We start from the raw sequence: 19,008 nt of genomic DNA, 5'->3' as shown, positions 1-19,008 counted from the left end.
GCCCCCAGCTGGGGCTGGCGAGAAGAGGGGGCCGGCTGGGAGCCCTGGGCTCCCCATGGCGGGGGATGGCGGGGTGTGCTAAGCCCAGCTTATCCCTTGCCAGCGGTTCCTGCCAGGTGGGAGCGGAGTGGTGGTGGCAAGGTGCCAGGTCCTCAGGGGTCCCCCCAGGGGACCTTGCCTGCCCGCCCAGCAGGGCTCGGGGCGCAGCCAGCGGCACCAGCACCCTCACCACTGCGGGAAGGCAGAGATGGCTGAGCCCACCGTGGCTCTGAGGTGCTGAAGCACGTCCAGGACAGTGAGAAATGGGGGCTCAGCCCTGGGCAAGCCGGGTCCCTGGGGTGTCCTGGTGTGCCCCATGTCCCTGGGGAAGCAAGGAGAGTGCTGACCCTCCCCCCACCAAAACGACATGTTTCCCCAGAAAATCTTCCTGCTTTCAGACCCCACGACAGCCACAAACTGGGGCTTTGCTGGGGCACCACCACGTCCCCATGTCCCCACGCAGGCCAGACCCTGCTCAGCACCAGCACCCCCAGCAGCACCCCCTACCCCAGAGGGGGTCTCACCCCAATCCAGCAGCCCTGGGGCCGGACTCTGATGTCCCCACAACCCCGGGGTCAGGCGGGACTGACTGGGCTGCCACTGGGCCAGGCGAGGCACTGACCCCAGCGAGACCCTTCTCCTTGTCCCCCATCCCCCGGCTGCTGCTGCTCCTCTGCTTCGTTAGTGACAATTAAACCTTTAACAACCCATTAAACGCATAATCAATGCTCCCCCGGCCCCCCAACCCTGCTAATGGGCCGGGACCCGAGGTGAAGCGGCCCAGGCAGAGGCGTGCTCGAGCAGGGAGATAATGAAGCAACGGCCGCGGAAGTAATGGGGTTTGATCCGGGGGAAGGGACGCGCTCAATGGGGGCTGCGCTTTTCACATGACATAATTGCCGAGGCTGGCGCCAGCCCGGGGCACCCCTCGGCCTCCCGAGCGCCAACAAAAGCCGGCTGGCGCGGAGAGCGGGAGGCTCGGCACCCTCCGACCTGTTTGATCCGAGCCTAATTGGGGCGAGGGTGCTCCATCCCCAGTCTTACAACCACCACCCAAAAGCGAGGGCGTGGAGAGGCCCCGGTATGAGGATGCAGCTCCCTGGGGCTGGGGGGGGTATGCAAATTATTTAAATTAGTTAATTTGCACGGGGTGGCACTGGCGCACCCCAGGTCATCGTGGTGGGGAACATTGGGGTATCCTCATGGGAGGGGTTGACTGCCCCTTCCCTCCCATGTGCTGCGCTTTGTGCAGAAAGAGGCAATATTTCTGGCCAAAAAAACCAGACATTTAAATGCAGAAAAGCCATAGCAGAGCCGAGCTGCCTGCCCCTCCCTCTTTATTGGTCCTTTCCCCTGTTGAGACCCAGTGGAGCACACCCTGCATCATCTGTGGCCACCGCCACGCGGGGCCACGTTTGGGAAAAATCCAAGCAAAAAGGCATTTTTTCCCCCCTAGACCCCAATCCTGTGCTGAAATCTCTCACTGCCCAGACAGGACTGGCATAATCCTGCACCTGGGGCTGTACTGGGAGCACTGGGTGCTACTGGGAGCACTGGGGGCATTGGTGGGTTCTCCCAGCCTCTCCGGGCAGAGCAGGAGTCCTCCTGCTCCCACCCCCTCTAATCCCCTTCCGTGGGATTTACCCCCTAATCTGCTTATTTCTCTCTATTTCTGCTAGGCCTGAACGAACCCAACCCTGCCCCAGCGCAACGCCTCGCGCCAGCTGAGCCATGGGGTCGGGGCCCTCTCCCCTCCCCGGGGCTGCCAGCGGTGTCCTGGCCCCTGGGGCTGTGGCACTGACGTGGGATGAGGGGCTGGCACTGCCATGCCAGGGGACGTGGGGCTGGCAGGGCTCTGCCAGGGGACGTGGGGCTGGCACTGCCCGTACCTGCAGCGGCCACGCTGGGTACATGGGGCAGCACCGACCTGCAGTCCCCTGCGCCGGGGGGCCCAGCTGTGCCCTGCAGCGAGCCCCGCACCCCCTGGCACAGGCCAGGATCAGGCTCACCCCCTCCCGCACACGTCACGTCCGTCCCCTCCAGCCCCCAGCTCCCCAGCAGCACAGACGTGGCCCCAGGGGACTGCGGGGTCAAGGGGGAGCTGCGCTGTCCCTCTACAGGGCGTGGGAGCCGGGGATCTCAGGGCTCAGGTTCTCCTCAGGGGTGTTGACCCAGGAGCTCCCTGCCGCCCCCCAGCTCTGGGGCGAGGCGGAGAGGGGGCTGCCAGGCGGCGAGGGGGAGGCCACCAGCCGCAGGTTGAGCTTGGCGATGAGCGGCTTCCCCACGCTCACCGTCCGCCTCTCCTCCACGAAGTCATCCATGCCACGGTAGCGGTACTGAAGGCAGACGGTGAACGCCAGCTCCTGCTGCGGGGGCACCGGCAGAGTGGGCACCCGTCCTGGGCCACCTGCTGTACTCCTGGCACCGGCCCCCGCCCAGTGTGGCTCTTACCCGCAGTTTCTGCAAGCCGCAGAGCCGGCTGTAGAGGCAGCAGGAGGGGCAGTCGAGGCTCCAGGCAGGTGCCAGAGGGCTGCCCACCTCCTCCGGGCTCTCCTTGTTGGTGCACTTGAGGTCCACATCCAGCTCCTGCCATGGAGAGCATCGAGCCGTGGAAACCACCACGGGTCCCCCCACCCTGTTCCCCAGCATCGCCCCAGCATGGGGTTCAGCAGCCCGCTCCCACCTCGGGTATGTCGGTGAGCTTGGCCTCGCACTTGGTGATGTCCTTGGGGGTGGCCACCACACGGGTGTAGATGATCATGATGTTGGAGAACTCGGCAGCAAAGCCCAGCTGGACGGTGACGCCACAGTCAAAGCGGAGGTGTCGGCTCTCCGGCAGGACTGGGGAGGGGACAGAGAGCTGGGGGCTGGAGCTGCACCCGCAGGTGAGGTGACCACTGGGGCCACCCTGGAGCTGGGACACTGGCATGATGCTCCTGCCACCAGGCTGGTGACTCTGTGCCAGTGGTTTGTCTCCTCCAGGGTGGGAGAAACCTGGCAAGTGCTGTGCATGGCCTCTCCCTGCGACTCGGCGCTGTCCCTGCCCCGGGTGCCAGCTCCGGACAGGGTGGCCGTGACTCACCGTGGGCCTTGGCCCACTGCAGGTTCCTGGCCGAGGACTCATCCTGGCCCGGGGGGTGGATGGGGTCTGTCAGAGCTCGTCTCTCCGAGAGGTTGCTGCGGAGCTCCAGCGCCTGCCGGCCCCGCGTGATCTCCAGCGTGCCCATGTCTGCAGGGGACACAGCGGGGTCAGCAGGGGCTGCCGGGGGGGTTACTGTCTCCCGCCACTCCCCACTCACCCTCAGCCACCTTGTCCAGCAGCACCGTGATCTTCTCATCCTCCAGCAGCCAGCGCTTGAGGAAGGTGACGAAGATGCCGTTGGAGAGCTCGCCCTGGCTCAGCTCGTAGGCTTCGGCGTCCGCACACCTGTGGGGATGGGACAGGGGTCAGCTCCGTCATGGGCTCGGTCACTCCCCCAGGAACTGGCCCCCACCAGGGTGACAACCGTGGGGAAGCCAGAACCAGGCGCCCACAGCTCTACCCGCTCCCATCAATCCATCCAGCCACCGTGCTGGGGAGAGGTGGGAGCCACAGCCAGATCCTGGATGCTTAAAGCATCGTTAGTCCAAACCCCTGTGATTCGAAGGAGCCTCAGGGCTTAATTCCCCCTTGGGTGCTGTCCAGAGCCGAGCAGCATCATGGGCATCTCCCTGACCTGTAAGGGACTGGGGGCTGCTGCTCGCCCACCACCTCCAGCATCGACCAGAGGGAGCGACACTGCCCATATGGGGGGGAAAGATGTGGGTGCAAACAGGGCTGAGCCACGGTGGGGGGCTGAGCCCTGCCCTGACTCCGAGCCAGGGAGGGACACTCAGCCCCGCTGCCCACGCTGGGGCATGGTGGGGAGGGGACCCACGTGGCGTAGCCGAAGACGATGTTGGCTGTGACCTGCAGTGCCCCGACCTGTGGGATGATGTCGTCGTTGAGATTCCTGCAAGAGAAGCATTGCTGGACAGAGCCAAGACCTTCTGCCCCTCCAAAACCCACCCCATGGTGCCCCAGATCCCAGGGACAGCCCCGTGCTCCTCTGCCCACCCATCGTGGCATTTGCTGGTCAGCTGAGGCAGTGACACTTCGGGGCACCCGGACAAATCCAACAGGTTTGTATGGGACTCCAGGGATGCCCCGCTCTGCTCCCCTGGGAATCAGCACCCACGGGTACTCCCGTGTCGGGACCCCCCTGTGTGGCAGCTTGTCCCCAGTCTGGTGGCCGGGGCCGAGTCACCTCTTGCGGCACATGTCGAGCAGGAAGATGTTGAGGCCGGTGCGGCGCTGCTGCATGCGCTGCAGTACCCGCTGCACGCACAGGCAGTGGGCCGAGGTGTAGGAGCTGGGGGCATCGATGGGCACCATGAAGCTGTTGCCAAAATTTTCATAGCCGTGCCCGGCGTAGTAAAGCAAACCTGGCAGAGAGAGGGTGACATCCCTTGACCTGCCCACTTCTTGCCCAGCTGCCCCCCGAGACCCCACCAGCACAAAACCACCCGGTTCCGCCATGGCCTGGGGCCGCCCCAGCGGGTGCTGCCGCACCGTAGACGCCCTTGTCGAGGAGGAGGAGGAACTCGTTGACAGCCATCTGCATCTCGGCCTTGCACAGGTCCAGCAGAGAGACCACCTTGAAGTCGAGCTGGCGGAGGAGGGCGCCGAGGGCGTGCACGTCCACCATGGGCGCCTTCAGCTGCTTGTGGTGCAGGTAGTGCATGTTGCCGATCAGCAGGGCCACTTTGTCGGTGGCTGCTGGGATGGGAGAGGGAGGTGCTGGGGATGGAGTAGGACGCTCCTGCTGTCCCCGGTCCCTTCAGCCCACAGAGGTGACACCCGGTTGTGGTGGGTGTCGCTGTCCCCGGGTACCAGGGCGCCCCGTGGCATCCCTGCCTCACTGGTCCACTCTCCCCAGCGTGCTGCACCCAAAGCACCTCTGGCCAAGTGGAGCCTCTGGAGTGACAGCAGTGACACTGGGGACAGTCATGGCCCCACGAGGCCACCAACCCCTCCTGGGCAGGCTCTTACCGTACAGCTGGCCAGAGCTGCTGCGCTCCGGGGAGCCTGGAAAGAGAAAAACGCCGTGCCATGGCCCCACAGTGCCTGGGGAGTGCAGCGGGCAGAGCAGCGGGGACCTGCCTGCCCTGCCCTCACCTACCTCCGTCCCCCTCCTGCCAGGAGCCTCCAGAGGTGAAGAGCCGTGGGCCTGTGGCAAAGGGAGGTGTCAGGGAGCCCCATGTGCAGCAGCACCTCCTGGCACAGGCTGGAGCCCCCCAGAACCATGGGGCAGCCACTGGAGGGCTTTATGGTGGGGCAGGTCAGAGGCAGGACAGCCCACACAGGGTGGGGGGCCACAGAGGTTTGTCTGGGGCTCTCACCGATCTCCACATCCACCTCCTGGCTCCACACCTCGTGGAAGAGGTTGAACACGCGGCAGGAGTAGCTGCCCCGCTCGGCTGTTGTCACCAGCTTCACCTGCCAGTGGGACGAGTGTGCCATGCTGTGCCATGCCGTGCCATGCTGTGCCATGCCATGCCATGCCATGCTGTGCCATGCCGTGCTGTGCCGTGCCGTGCCATGTCGTGCCATGCCGTGCCATGCCATGCCATCCCATGCCGTGCCATGCCATGCTGTGCCATGCCGTGCCATCCCGTGCCATGCCATGCCATGCTGTGCCATGCCGTGCCATGCCACGCTGCGCTGTGCCACACCGTGCCGCACCATGCCACGCTGGAGGTCGCACCATACCTGGAGCCGGGGTGCCTGCGCACCCTCCACAGGGCGCTGGTTCCTGAACCACTGGTACTGGGGCGGGGGGTTGCCAATGGCTCTGCATTCCAGCACCAGCGTGTCCCCCTCGGCCAGACGGCACGGCCGTGGCTGCCGCAGGATCTGCAGCCCCACCGTGGTTGGGCAATAACTGCTGGCTGGGGAGGGGATGGGGTGGCAAATTCAGCACCCAGCCATGGCAGACCTCCATGGAGCTGCTCCCGGGCCCCAGGTCCCTCACCCACAGGCCCTGGCATGAGCTAGTGGGCACAAGGAAGACACAGGGCATTCAGTTCCTCTGTGGGCACCACCACCCCCGCAAGCCCAGAGCCCCTTGCGCTCAGCCAGGATGCAACATGGCAAGTGATGCCCCCCGGGAGCCACCCCAGTCCCAATGGGGCGAGCGGTGTCCTGCGGGAGCTACCCGGGGTGAGTGGTGCCCCACGGGTGCCAGCCCACAGCCACAGCTCTCGGGGCCCACCTGAGCTGGGGCTGCTGCTCTTCTCCACCTGCACGTGGGCCCACCTGGAGAAGGCGAAGGTGGCCCCGCAGTTCACCCGGCAGATGTACCACTCGGGCTGGCCCGGCGGGGTGCCCGTGTCAATCACCAGCTCCGGAGCCGTGGCTCCGGGCACCTACGAGACAGGAAGGGGCCAAGAAATCGGGGGCTTCCTCCCACTCGTCCGGGTGCCCTCGCCACGGACAGGAGCCAGGGGCCCTGCTCGACGCAGCACAGCGGGGCCTCACCTCCCGCTTCCCGCAGAACCACTGGTATGTGAGCCCGGGTGGGCCGGTCGCCCAGCAGGTCAGGGACACGCGCGTCCCCTCCGCCACCACCTGCGACTCCGGCTGCACCGTGATGCGGATCATGTCCTGAACTGCAGGAGAGGAGAGTCCAGCCTGGGCTGGCTGAGACCCCAGTCCCACACCATCCCATCACATCCAGTCCCACCCTGCCCTGTCCCATCATACTGTCCCACTCCCACCCACAACAGCCTGTCCTCTCCCATCCCACCTCATCCTATCATACCCTGTCCCATCCCACCCCTCTGTCCTGTCCCAACCATCTCATCCTACCTTGTCCCACTCGGTGCCATCCCACCCACCCCACCCCATCTCATCCTGTTCCATCCTATCCCACACCACTCTGCTCCACCCCACCCCATCCCACCCCACCCCATCCCATTCCATCCCACCCCATGCCATTCCATCCCACCCCACCCCATCCTATTCCATCCTACCCCATCCCATCCCACCCCACCCCATCCTATTCCATCCTACCCCATCCCATTCCATCCCACCCCACCCCATCCTATTCCATCCTACCCCATCCCATCCTACCCCATCCCATCCCACCCCACCCCATCCTATTCCATCCTACCCCATCCCATCCCACTCCACCCCATCCTATTCCATCCTACCCCATCCCATTCCATCCCACCCCACCCCATCCTATTCCATCCTACCCCATCCCATCCTACCCCATCCCATCCCACCCCACCCCATCCTATTCCATCCTACCCCATCCCATCCCACCCCACCCCATCCTATTCCATCCTACCCCATCCCATTCCATCCCACCCCACCCCATCCTATTCCATCCTACCCCATCCCATTCGGTCCCATCCCATCCCACCAGGTCCCATCCCATCCCACCAGGTCCCATCCTACCTCACCCTACTGCATCCATCCCATCCCACCCCACCCCACCCTGCCCAGGGCCCCGGTCCCCAGAGTAAGACCACCAGCAGGAAGAGCTGCTCCTCAACTTCCACTGCTTTCTTTCTGCTGAGCCCCTGTCCCCAGAGCCCCTCTCCAGGCCCATGGGACCCCGCTGCCTGTCCCTACCAGCACTGCTGAGGACCTGGCAGGCCTGCGTGTGCCCCATCCTCTCCAGGCAGCCCAGCAGGTACTTGAGGGTGCAGTCGCGCTCGGCCAGCAGCTGCAGGAGGCATTGCGTGGGGCTGCCGCGGGGCTCCAGCACCTTCAGCGAGCACGTCTCCAGCTCCTCCGCGCTGCAAGGTGCCCGCAGCGCTCAGTGCCGCAGCTCACCTCCCCCCGGCGCAGGATGGGGATCCCTGCCAGGGCACTCCGCAGGGCCCCCAGCCCAGGCTGCGACCACAACGGGGTGGCCAGGGACCTACGTGCGCCTTGCTCAGCCCATGGCAGGGCTGTGCCCACGTGCATTTTGACACCCAGCTGGGGACGGACCCCCGGAGATGCCCCCCCCCACCCCTACCTGCACTTGAAGCGTTTCTCCACCCCAGCCACCTCGGCCAGCTTGCGCCAGCCCCGGCTGGCGTTATCCAGGAGCTCGCAGAGCCGGGCCACCACCTCCTCGCCCAGCGAGCCGATGGGCATGCTCCAGTCCCCCATCCCGTGCCAGCCCCGCTGCCACCTGCCTGGGGACACGGAGGGGACAAGCTCTCAGTGGATGATGGGGTGACAGGCACTTGTGCCCCACCAGACACCGCCAGGCACTGCTCTGGCCCGGTGCAGGGTGGCTTGGGAAGGGAGAGCACCAGCACAAGCTCACAGGCATTGGGTCACCTCCCTGCAGGCGCCCAGGAGGGTTTTGGCCTCCCCGGGGAGGTGCTGGGAACTGGCCGGGCAGTGCTGCTGGATCTGACTGCCGGCAGCCAGCCAGGAATGCCACAAGATCCCCAGGAATGCCACAAGATCCCCAGGAATGCCACAAGACCCCCCTCCTCGCCTGGAGGACAAGAGCCATGACAGCAGCACGGGGGACCCTGCTCACCCCCTGGCCTCGGGCAAGAAGCCAGGGCCATGTTAGCCCGGCCCCAGGACAGGGACCTTCACGGGACAGGGTCCAAGGAATTGGAAAGAAGGGATGTCCCCCGTCACCTTCCCTGTCCCTTCGGGGACACAGAGAACAGGGCCCATCACAGAGGGCTCATCCCGGGGACTCCTCTCCTCTGGCAGAGCCCCCAGTGGGACAGCAGCAGCCCCCCCACCATGCCCAGGCCTCTGGGTGGCTCCGGAGCCAGCACGAGCCCTGCTGGGCCACCACGAGTTGCCTGCAGGGCGGGTTAGGGGAGGGTACCCAGCAGTCCTGGGGCTGGGACCCGCCTCAGCTCCCCTTGACCCTGGCAGAAGCTTCAGCAGCGAGGGAAGGGTGGAGTGAATCACCCCAGCCTGGGGCAGCACCCCGGGATGGGCTCCCTCCTCCTCCCCGGAGGTCCCTCCCCACCGGCCTACCCCAGATGGGCGCTTGCCCCCAGGACCGAGCCATCCATGGCGGCTGGGTGACGCTCGCCCGAGCAGGGGGGCTCTGGGACAAGAGGGAAGCAACTCAGCAGCCCCCTCTGCTCACCTACTGCTGGGTTTGGGGGGCTGGACGCGCTGTGGGGCGGCGGGGGGAGGGCGAGCTGCAGGACGGGCACGGCGGGGACAGGGCACTCACCGCTGGATACGGCCTGGCCTGAGCCCCGTCAGCTCCGAGGGCGCACACTGAGCCCCACGCAGAGGAAATGAGGGTTCAACCCAAAACCTCCCCCAGCCCCCCCCCACCACAGCACAGCACTTCTGCTTTCCTCCTCCGCTTCCTGTGCCGCGGCGCGTGGGTGCTGCAGCTGCCAACCCGGCTGCCAGGCACCCCCCGGCCCCCAGCTCCTCCCGCAGGGTGTGGGGCACTGGGACACTGTGGGGCTGGGCAGTGGCTCCACTGCCCCTCGCTCGCTGCGGGAGGACCTTGCGGGTGGCCGCTTTGTCCCTGGAGCCCAACTCAAGGCCAGGCAGGAGCTGCAGGACAGCGAGTCCGGGATGGAGAAGAACCAAGGCGAGGGGGGCACCTCTCAGCCAAGGGAGCCCAACGCACGGGCACGACCAAGGCCCGGGGGAAGCTGCTGGGCTCTGCCAGGCCGGAGCTGGCCGAGGACACACGGGGACAGGGCAGTGAGGCCCCTGTTGCTGTGAGGAAGAGTCTGCCTTCATCACTCAGTCTGGTCGAGCCAGGAGCCCAGCAGCTGCCGCTCCCCTGCTGCCCAGGAGGAAGCGAGAGTGCAGCGCAGCGGTGGCACTGCGAGGGGCCACCGTGTCCCCCCTCACCTCGCCCACTGCCCCCGCAGCACTGCCAGAGCCCAGCCCCCCCAGCACAGGCTGCTCAGCCCCCAGAGCCCCAGAGCCCCCTCCCAGAACATGCAGTGACACCCCCAGCCCAAACCCACCACACACCCCACTGCGGGGCCCTTAACCCCCAGCCGCTGCAGTGCAGACTGCGACAGCGCGGGGAGCAGGACCCATCTGGTGGTGGAGGCTCCCTCGACAAGCAAAAAATTGAGTTTCTGTTTTAGCAAATACACTGAGAATTTGTGGCCTGTGTTGCCTCAGCCCCTCACCAGGCCCCAGCATGAGGGGGACCCACACCAAGCCTGCCAAGGGCCTGGGTTTGCTGCAGCCTCCATAACAGGTACCACACCAGAAATTTATTACTCCTTTACAGCAAGAAGAGACAAAAGAGGGAGCTGGTCCCAGCACCACCCGTGCTGGCACTCAGGGCAGCCCCCGCACCTCGAGCTCTGCAGCACCTACAGCTTCTTGCCCTTCTTTAGCTTGTTGAGGTGCCACGTGTTGTATTTCCGCAGGCGCCTCCAATACTCGATCGAATCGGGGTCCAGCTCCTCCAGCTTCTTGGGGGGCCCAAGGTGGATCTTGAAGAGCCTGGTGGTGAACGCGGAGGATGTGAGGATGCGGCAGGGAGGGCGAAGGAACAAGCACGGGACAGAGCGGTGGAAGCGTGTGACCAGGACGTGTGGATCCCTCACCCACCGCATCACTGCTCTCCTCCCCTGGCCCTCAGGGAGGGTCTCTAGGCTGCACCGTGGCAGTTTCCCTCCTCCCAGAACAGCTCCCTGGCTCCTGCACTCCTCTGTGCCTCGGGGACCGCACCTCTGCAGGGACAAGCACCCCAGGAGGGACCCCGCCTCTGCAGGGACAAGCACCCCAGGAGGGACCCCGCCTCTGCACGCAGCGAGGGGTGCGGGGCAGCACCTACCAGTCGGGGTACTCGGAGTCGGGCTTCAGGGCCACCTCGGGGCTGTCCTTGAGGTAATTGACCCCCATGGCGTAGGTCGCGAGCAGGGCGGGGTCCGTGCACACCTCCGGCCCCTTCGGCCCCTCCTTCGGCGCGTGCTTGCCCTTGGCCTTCGCACCTGCGGGGCCACGGGCACGGTCAAGGCCGGGGATGGGACGGGGGGACAGATGCAGGCAGGGGACAGGATGGGGGCACGGGGGGACAGGAACGCGGGGGACAGCGGCACCGGGGACGGGAGCGAGAGGCGCGGCAGGGGCCGAGGGCACGGGGGGAGCGGGGCGGGAGGGAGCGGGCTGGGGCGGGAGCCGGGGGCCGCGGGGCACGGGGCGAGGTCCCGGGAGCAGGGGCCAGGACACGGGGGGACACAGGGCCGAGGGGCGCGGGACGGGCCCGGGACAGGGGACAGCGGCGGGGGCCGCGGCTCACCCGGCTTCTTGGCGTAGCCCCGGGCCGAGCCGGGCAGCGCCGCCCGCACCGCCCGCTGCAGCAGCAGCACCGGGGCCGCCATTGCCGGGGCGCGCGGGGCACGGCGGGAAGGGGCGGGGCCGCGCGTGCGCAGTGGCGGCGGGATCGGGATCGGGATCGGGATCGGGATCGGGATCGGGATCGGGATCGCGATCGGGACCGGGATCGGGACTGGGACCTGGATCGCCCCTTCCTCGGGCCGGCGGCGCCGGCAGCGAGTGAGTTCGCCCGGCCCGGCCCCGGCGGGAGGGCAGAGCCGGCGCCGGCAGCGTTGGCCCTGGCCCCCCCCGGCTCCCCCCGCCCCGCCGGGCACCCCCCGCTCCGCTCCCCGAGCCCCTTTCCCCCGGCCCCGGGGCTGCGGGCCGGGCCGGCGCCATGGAGAGCAGCATGGATTTCCAGGCGGCTGCGCCCCCCGCCCCGGATCTCGGCACCGACGAGGCCCCGGAGCCGCCGGCCATGGACACGGAGGAAGGGCCGGCGGGGCGGCCCGGTGCCCCGGAGCTCCGGGCGGGTGCCGGGCGGCCGGAGGGGCCCCCCTTCATCACCCTGCAGCCTGCCTGCGGCTCCGGGCGGGACCTGCCCGCCCCCGAGGGTCAGCAGAGGGGCCTGAGGCCCAGCTCGGGGCCTGCTTCAGCCTCGGACCTCGAAGGAGGCGGAGGTGGACAAAATGAGCTTTGCCGGGACTTGGAAAAAGAGATGGAAGAGGAGGCAGCGACCGCGGGGCCGCAGGGCTCTGCCGGCTGGAAACCCAGCGCCAGGAGTACCCCTCGGGACACAGGACACCCCCGAGCCCCCAGCAGCGGCGACCTGGCGGGTATGGAGCTGGACGAGGCCCCCGAGGCCGGCACCCGCCCAGCTGGGACCGAGTGGGCCGAGGATGCAGAGGAGGAGCCCACGGAGATCCAGGGCCTGCTGGCCCAGCTCGAGACCCTCGACCCCAACCTCTGCGACCGCTCGCCCACCTCAGAGCGGGGCCCGCTGCCCTCCTCGAGCGCTGGCGCAGCCCGTCTGGCCGGCGAGCAGAGCCGGCGCAGCTCCCAGGAATGCCAGGGTAAGTGCCAGCCCTGCCCGCTGCATGTGGCCATGGGCCGGGGCCTGGAGACGCGGCCCTGCTGCGCCCAGCACCCAGCCTGCGCCCGGCCCTGCCACGGCCTGCTCTTTGCCGAGGCTGACCGCGAGGACTTGCTGAACCTCCTGTGCTACGAGGGGGGGCTGCCTGAAGCCAGTGCCGAGACACCCTTGGCCCGCTCCGATGTCCTGGCTGGAACCAACCTGGAGATGCTGCAGGCTCAGGAGGAACTGGCCACTGTGGAGAAGCCTGAAGGGCTGGGGAGGCCGGAGAGCTCAGAGGAAGGACCTTCTGGCAGCTGGTATTATGGAGAGGGGCTCTGCGAGGTCGACTCCGCCTGTGAGGGCAATCGGGACGGTTCCCCGGAGCCAGCCTGGGTGGCCCTGCCTCCTGCTCCGGCCCCGGAGGCAGAGCAGCCAGCCCAAGGCGGTGTGACCGTGAGTGCATCGCGCACGGGCTGCGGCGGTGCGGCAGCGAGCCAGGACATGCCCCTTGGCTCTGCTCCCTCGTGAAGTTTTGGGTGGGGACAGAGGGAAGCCAGGAATGTCTTTTCCTCAGGTCTTATGGGGCCTCATGCTGCTGGGGTGCCCAGATAAGACCCTCAGTATGGCTTTGGCTCCTGCTGCCTTGAATGCAGGGGATGCTTGCATGGCGGGCTGATCCGTGCATGCCCCGGGGAAGAGGCTGGTGGGTTGGAACGGTCCCCCAGCCCCAGGACCCTGCGCTCCCCGCTCCCCCTGCCTTGGGACACTGTGCCCCTCACTGTCCTGGTGCTCCCGGGGCAGGCAGGCTGAATCCCTGGGATCCCAGCCAGAGCCTCACCTGCTCTCTCATTGCTTTGCAGAAGAAGGAACCCCCATCCTCCTGCCCGGCCTTCAAAGAGGGTGAGTTGCTTCTGTGCTCGAGCAGCAAAACCACCCAGGAGTCCTGACCCACCACCTCCTGCTCTGACCCCGAATGCAGGGGGGACCGGCGGTCCCAGCTGGAGAGGGAGCACCCAGCTTTGCACCCACACAGGGTGGGAACATGGCTGCAGACTCTGGGTGGCTTTGTTCCATCCCAGCTTGCCCTTTGCTGAGGAAATGGGGACGCTTCAGGGGTCGGGAGGGGGGAAGCTCAGGCTTGGGAAGGGAGCGGGGGATGCCAGGGTGTGCTTGAGGGAAGGGGGAAGCAGCCCTGGGGTCAGTTGGTCCTGCAGTGATGCCAGGAGCCTGTCTCCCACGCGCTGACCTGCTTTGCCGTGTGTAGGAACACAGCTAACGGGCAGTAGGAGCTGGTACCCCCAGTTCTCAGAGGTGGGGGGACCAGCCCCTGCTTAGTTATTCCCGATGCCTCAGTTCCAGGCCCTTGCGACCCAGAGGATCTGCTGGACGGTGTGATTTTTGGGGCAAAGTACCTGGGCTCCACGCAGCTGGTCTCAGAGAGGAACCCCCCGACCAGCGTCCGCATGGCGCAGGCCCAGGAGGCTGTGGACAGGATCAAGGTGCAGGAGGGTAGGGGGACACGACTGCCACCAGCCTGGCTCCTCGCGGGCACGGCGCAGCGCTCGGGGGGAGCTCCCAGCCGTGGGGCAGAGACCCAGAGGAGTCCTGGCAGCAGCAGTGACCTCCCCTGGTCTCTTTGTTCTGCAGGCACCAGAGGGCGAGTCCCAGCCCATGACGGACGTGGATCTGTTTGTCTCCACACAGAGGATCAAGGTGCTCACCGCCGACACGCAGGTGAGTGGGGAACAGGAGCACCCGCATGGCTTTGGGGCTGCTGAAACCTTCCTGTTTGGCCTCGGGATCTCTGCTTTGCACCCACGCCAGTGGGGTTGAGCCCAGGGATGGCCTGCGGGCGAGTACACCCATCTGGGAAGAGACGTGTCACTGCAGCCATCCCACACAGACGCGTCGTGTCCCTCAGCTCTCTGCGTGGCTGCGGGAGGCCTCTCGTGCAAACTGCACCTCGGGGGAGCTGCTGGGTTCCCAGACCAAGCTCCAGGGAACCTAGGCTTGACATTTCTGTAGCTCTTTGCCTCAGGATTACTTTCTGCTTTATAGTGAGAGGGAATAGGTGTCTTGTCCCCCCAGCAGCACCCAGAGACACAGGTGATCGAAGGAGCTCTTTGTACCTTTTAGTGTAGACGTGATTTCTGCCCAGCGTGTCAGAGGTGTTTGAGCTGCATCCCAGCACAGTGGTGTTTGAACCCAGAGCCCTCGTGCTGGTGGCTGTGCCTGGCTGGCTCGCAGGCTGCCCACGGGGTCTGTCGGGCCGGGGAGGGCTGAACGTCTCTGCCTGCGTCCCCCTTGCCAGGAGGCCATGATGGATCACTCCCTCCAGACCATCTCCTACATCGCCGACATCGGCTCCCTCGTGGTGCTCATGGCACGCCGGAAACTGCCTCGGCGGTCGGAGGTGGCGGAGGAAAAGAGGCTCTACAAGATGATCTGCCACGTCTTCCACTCGGCCGACGTGAGGCGACACACAAGTCTCTTGGGAGAGGGGGGCAGCGCTGGGGTCCCGGGCCCTGTCCCACTGTCATGACCAGGTGTTCTGGGTCTCCGTGCTGGGGGCTCCTGACGAGCACCTAAAGGGGGAGGGAGCCCACCCTGAGCACCTCTGCAACACAGAGCGGCCCAGAGAGAATTTGGGGGAGGATTGGCACCGTAAAGGGGCCCAGTCAGGCAGGGAAGGAGCCAGGATGGTGCCTGTGCTGGGCATTGCAGGGTGCTGGCAGCTCTTGGCTCCAGTTTGCTCATGAGACTGTTGGCCCTGAGCCATGGGCACAAACGACCCCTCTCTTTCCCCAGGCCCAGGTCATTGCTCAGGCCATCGGGCAGGCGTTCGGCGTGGCCTACCAGCACTTCCTGGAGGCCAACAGCATTGACCCGAGCGAGCTGAGCCCTCGCCAGTACAGCCGTGCCCTCGAGGACCAGGAGCAATACAATACAGAGCTGACCCACTTCTCCCGGCAGGAGAACTGCAAGGATGTAAGAGCTGCTTTGGAGGGGTGGGGACAGCGTGGGGTACCCGCTGGCACCTCTGTGGTCCCCTCCACGGCTTCCTGAGCAGCTGAGGTGCTCCCTACAAACCTGGGGCCCATCCCAGCTGGCTGTGAGCTCAGGACACCCGTGCTGGGGTGCCCACATGACTCTGGTGACCATAACCCTTCTGTGCCCCAACCCAGGTCTGCATCCGGAAGCAGAAGGGAGAGATCCTGGGCATCGCCATCGTGGAGTCGGGCTGGGGGTCCATCCTGCCCACAGTGGTCATCGCCAACCTGATGCACGGGGGCCCCGCGGAGCGCTCGGGCGAGCTGAGCATCGGGGACCGCCTCATGTGCGTCAACGGGACGAGCCTGGTGGGGCTGCCCCTCGCCACCTGCCAGAGCATCATCCGGGTGAGCCGCGGCTGCCTGGGGGGCGGCCTCCTGCCCCCACCCTGGCAGAGACAGGGACCGGCCTGAAGGTGTCTGGGAGCATCTGTAATGCCGGGGTGTCCCCCCGCTGTGCTCCTGGCATGGGGACAGAGGGGTGATAGGAGGCTGTGGGGGCAGAGGGGACAGGAATGTGGGGGGTCCAGCCCATCCCATGAGCTGTGACAGTCCATGCTCTGAGTGCCTGGGAGGAAGGGGTGTGACAAGGCAGAGACAGAGCTGGGGACTAAACCTGCTGGGGCAGGGTGCAGACAAGGGCCCTGCCCAAGGAGGAGGGTGGGCGAGGAGGCAGGTGCGTGTCCTGGAGGGAACCTGTTGCATCTTGTACCCTCGGGGGCAGGAGGGAGCTGAAAGCAAGGACAGTGTGGTCTCAGGGGCAGAGTGGGACGTCTTGGACTGGATTTATAAGACCTCCCTGAGTTTGAGCATGGCCGTATCCCTGCATGTGCCTCAGTTTCCCCATTGAAAACAGGTTGCCAGTCCTCAGCCCTCCCATGAGCCACATGGCTGCATCACCCCTCTCAACCAAAGTCTGACAAAGCCCCATCCCATCTCCCAGGAGCTGAAGCACCAGACAGAGGTGACACTGAACATCGTGCACTGTCCCCCTGTCACCACAGCCGTCATCCGGCGCCCCGACTCCAAGTACCAGCTGGGCTTCTGTGTTGAGAACGGTGTGGTGAGTGCGAGTGCCCGCGGGGATGGGAGCGGAGCCGGGCCAGGGTCAGCTGAGGGCTCCAGCTGCCCATCTGCCACAGGGACACACGGCTCTGGCTGCGTCCGCGTGGATGAGCACAGAGCTCCAGCGCTCCCCGTGCCTGCCAGGGCTGAGGTTTCACAGGGCTCTGCTGTGCCACAGCAAAAGGCTCCTCAGAATCACAGAATCACTCAGGTTGGAAAAGCCCCTCGGGATCATCGAGTCCAACCCTCAGCCCGACTCTACAAAGTTCTCCCCTACCCCACATCCCCCAACAGCTCATCTAAACGACCCTTAAACACACCCAGGGATGGGGACTCCACCCCCTCCCTGGGCAGCCTATTCCACTCTCTGACCACTCTTGCTGGGAAACATTTTTTCCTCATGTCCAGCCTGAACCTCCCCTGTTGCAGTTTAAAGCCGTTCCCTCTCGTTCTGTCACTAATTCCCTGGGAGAAGAGACCAGCACCAACCTCTCCACAACGTCCTTTCAGGGAGCTGTAGAGAGTGATGAGTCTCCCCTCAGCCTTCTCCTCCTCACACTGAACAGTCCCAGCTCCTTCAGTCGCTCCTCACAGGATTTGTTCTCCTGCAGCACTGGCAGTTGGATCTGCTCCTTAGCCATTTGCTGTCAGGGTGGTGGTTTCTTCCCAGCTTTCTTGGTGTGACCTTAGTGACATTTGTTGCTGTCCCCTGTGCCCCAGCTGCTCCCTGCTCTGGGCTGCGTTGGAAGGCAGAGAGGAGCATTTCCAGGAGCAGTGGGAGTTGGTGGGTTGGGCGGGCAGTGGCGGGGGTGGCACGGCCTCGTCACGTGCTGACCAATGCTCCCGACAGTATCGGAGACGCTGTTACCCCACGGGGGCGCGGGGAGAAGCTCTGGCTCTGCAGCCCAGGCTCGCAGGGAGCACGAGGGTTCGATGGGCGGGTGGGGGGAACAAAAGCCTGCGGCCTGCCCTTGCCCTGCAGCTCAGCACGTGCAAAGGGACATCCCTGCCCTCGCTGCACACCCATGGGCTGGAGGGAGGAGGCAGCACCCAAGCCCAGAGCTCTGCCCCAGAGCCTGCATGGATCTGAGGGTTTGGGGTGGTGGTCGCCCATCACCCCGGGCTGTGGGCACCGCTCTGATCTCACCAGCTCCCTCCTCCCCAGATCTGCAGCCTGATGCGCGGGGGCATCGCGGAGAGAGGCGGCATCCGCGTGGGGCACCGCATCATCGAGATCAACGGGCAGAGCGTGGTGGCAACACCCCACGAGAAGATCATCCAGATCCTCACGCAGGCGGTCAGCGAGGTGAGCGGGGCCGGCGCTGGGGGCTGCTCAGGGCCCCCGTGCTGCGGGGCAGCTGTGGCCGCACACGGAGCGAGCTGGGCCCAGGGTTTTGCACCTGTAGCCTGAGCCCAGCCCGGGGCTTTGGCATCTCCCAGCTGATCTGTGTGTTTCTGCCCAGGTCCACATCAAGACCATGCCAGCCTCCACGTACCGCTTACTGACCGGGCAGGAGCAGCCCCTCTTCCTCTGAGCCGCTGGAGCCCAGGCAGGAGCGAGCCCGGGGCTGCGAGGGCAGGACAAGCTCTGCCTCTGCCCCAGCACCCTCATTGGGGCCCTCTGGTTCCCAGCAGGGCCTAATCCTGCACCTCTTCGGTTTTACTCAGGACACAGTGGGAGACTCTGGGGGCCTGATACCTGTCTTGAGCAGTGTCAGGGTCTGTGGTGGAGGTTTGGGCACCTCCTCCCCCTCCATTCCACCCCTCCCTGCCTCTCAGTGCCTGCACGGTGCCTCTCCTGCTGCTTCACTTTGCTTCACAAGTCCCTTCGCCTTGGCCTTGTGCTGGCAGGAGAGGGGACCCTGTGCAAAAGGTCACCCCGTCCCGTGACCACAGATAGTGCTTTTACACTCACCGATGGTGCCTTTCCCCCCGTGGGGATGGTGCTGGAAGCACACAGCTCCGGGGCTCGCCCCAGCACTGTCCCAGAGCAGCACTGACCCTGCACACCAGTGTGTGGGTGCAGGCTGGCACCCCCGAGGGCTCCCAGACTCAGCCTTAAGGGCAGCAGCACCCTTGGCACCTCTTCCTCCTCCCTGGCTTTGCCAGGGGCCTGGCGGGGGTGCAAACAAACTCACCTTGTTGCACCAAGCTGGGAAACTACCTCTGCTTCTCCCTGGTGCTGCCTTTAACTGCTCTGCACGCACAGCCGGGGCCCAGGGCGCGGGGTCACAGCCCTTGGGGCTGTCCTTGGGCACAGCGAAAGGGAACGCAGCCCTGCCCGGTCCCACACCCCAGGGAGCCTCAGGGACCAGCCCCTGGTGATGTGTTTTTTCATGAGAGGGTCTCTGGGCCCCTACGGCCGAGGCAGCGCTGACCTGACTTTGCCTGTGTGCTTGGTTGATATAAAAATAAAAAGTTTTGGGGCACATGGGAGGCTGCGTTTCAGGCGCCCTGGCTGGGCTGCAGCA

At 65.8% G+C, this 19,008-nt stretch overlaps 3 protein-coding genes across 6 annotated transcripts; 1 reads left to right on the top strand and 2 right to left on the bottom strand.

Annotated features, from left to right (window-relative positions):
* Positions 1–1,326: 1,326 nt before the first annotated feature.
* LOC141935455 (mucosa-associated lymphoid tissue lymphoma translocation protein 1-like) lies at positions 1,327–9,328 on the bottom strand. The gene is given in 18 exon segments (XM_074851640.1): positions 1,327–2,405; positions 2,491–2,625; positions 2,723–2,880; positions 3,122–3,268; positions 3,339–3,466; positions 3,957–4,031; positions 4,326–4,503; positions 4,631–4,834; positions 5,111–5,146; positions 5,241–5,288; positions 5,461–5,557; positions 5,831–5,923; positions 5,925–6,009; positions 6,317–6,486; positions 6,599–6,729; positions 7,700–7,866; positions 8,091–8,253; positions 9,276–9,328. Coding segments are annotated over 17 exon segments (2,241 nt in total). The 5' UTR covers positions 8,228–8,253; positions 9,276–9,328; the 3' UTR covers positions 1,327–2,153.
* Positions 9,329–10,274: 946 nt separating this feature from the next.
* MRPL54 (mitochondrial ribosomal protein L54) lies at positions 10,275–11,461 on the bottom strand. The gene is made up of 3 exons (XM_074851460.1): positions 11,331–11,461; positions 10,866–11,022; positions 10,275–10,531 (listed from the first exon to the last, which is right to left on the bottom strand). The coding sequence occupies exons 1-3, from the start codon at positions 11,410–11,412 to the stop codon at positions 10,399–10,401; spliced, it is 372 nt and encodes a 123-aa protein (XP_074707561.1). The 5' UTR covers positions 11,413–11,461; the 3' UTR covers positions 10,275–10,398.
* Positions 11,462–11,496: 35 nt separating this feature from the next.
* On the top strand, positions 11,497–18,971 carry APBA3 (amyloid beta precursor protein binding family A member 3). 4 transcript variants are annotated; one of them, XM_074851458.1, is made up of 11 exons: positions 11,497–11,587; positions 11,769–12,875; positions 13,283–13,322; positions 13,776–13,921; positions 14,070–14,156; positions 14,734–14,892; positions 15,231–15,410; positions 15,608–15,820; positions 16,416–16,535; positions 16,615–16,748; positions 16,946–17,694. In XM_074851458.1, exons 2-11 carry the CDS (start codon positions 11,826–11,828, stop codon positions 17,055–17,057), a joined length of 2,241 nt encoding a protein of 746 aa, XP_074707559.1. In that variant the 5' UTR covers positions 11,497–11,587; positions 11,769–11,825; the 3' UTR covers positions 17,058–17,694. The 4 variants fall into 4 exon arrangements, with proteins under 4 accessions (XP_074707559.1, XP_074707557.1, XP_074707560.1 ...); XM_074851456.1 differs by having other exon boundaries at positions 11,575–12,875; XM_074851459.1 differs by lacking the exon at positions 16,946–17,694 and adding an exon at positions 17,703–17,840 and having other exon boundaries at positions 11,580–12,875.
* The last annotated feature ends 37 nt before the right edge of the window (positions 18,972–19,008 follow it).

The sequence above is a fragment of the Strix uralensis genome, chromosome 27, assembly GCF_047716275.1.
Source record: "Strix uralensis isolate ZFMK-TIS-50842 chromosome 27, bStrUra1, whole genome shotgun sequence".
NCBI classification, from domain to species: domain Eukaryota; kingdom Metazoa; phylum Chordata; class Aves; order Strigiformes; family Strigidae; genus Strix; species Strix uralensis.
The sequence above is the reverse complement of the archived record's forward strand: the minus strand, read 5'-3'. Positions and strand labels throughout refer to the sequence as shown.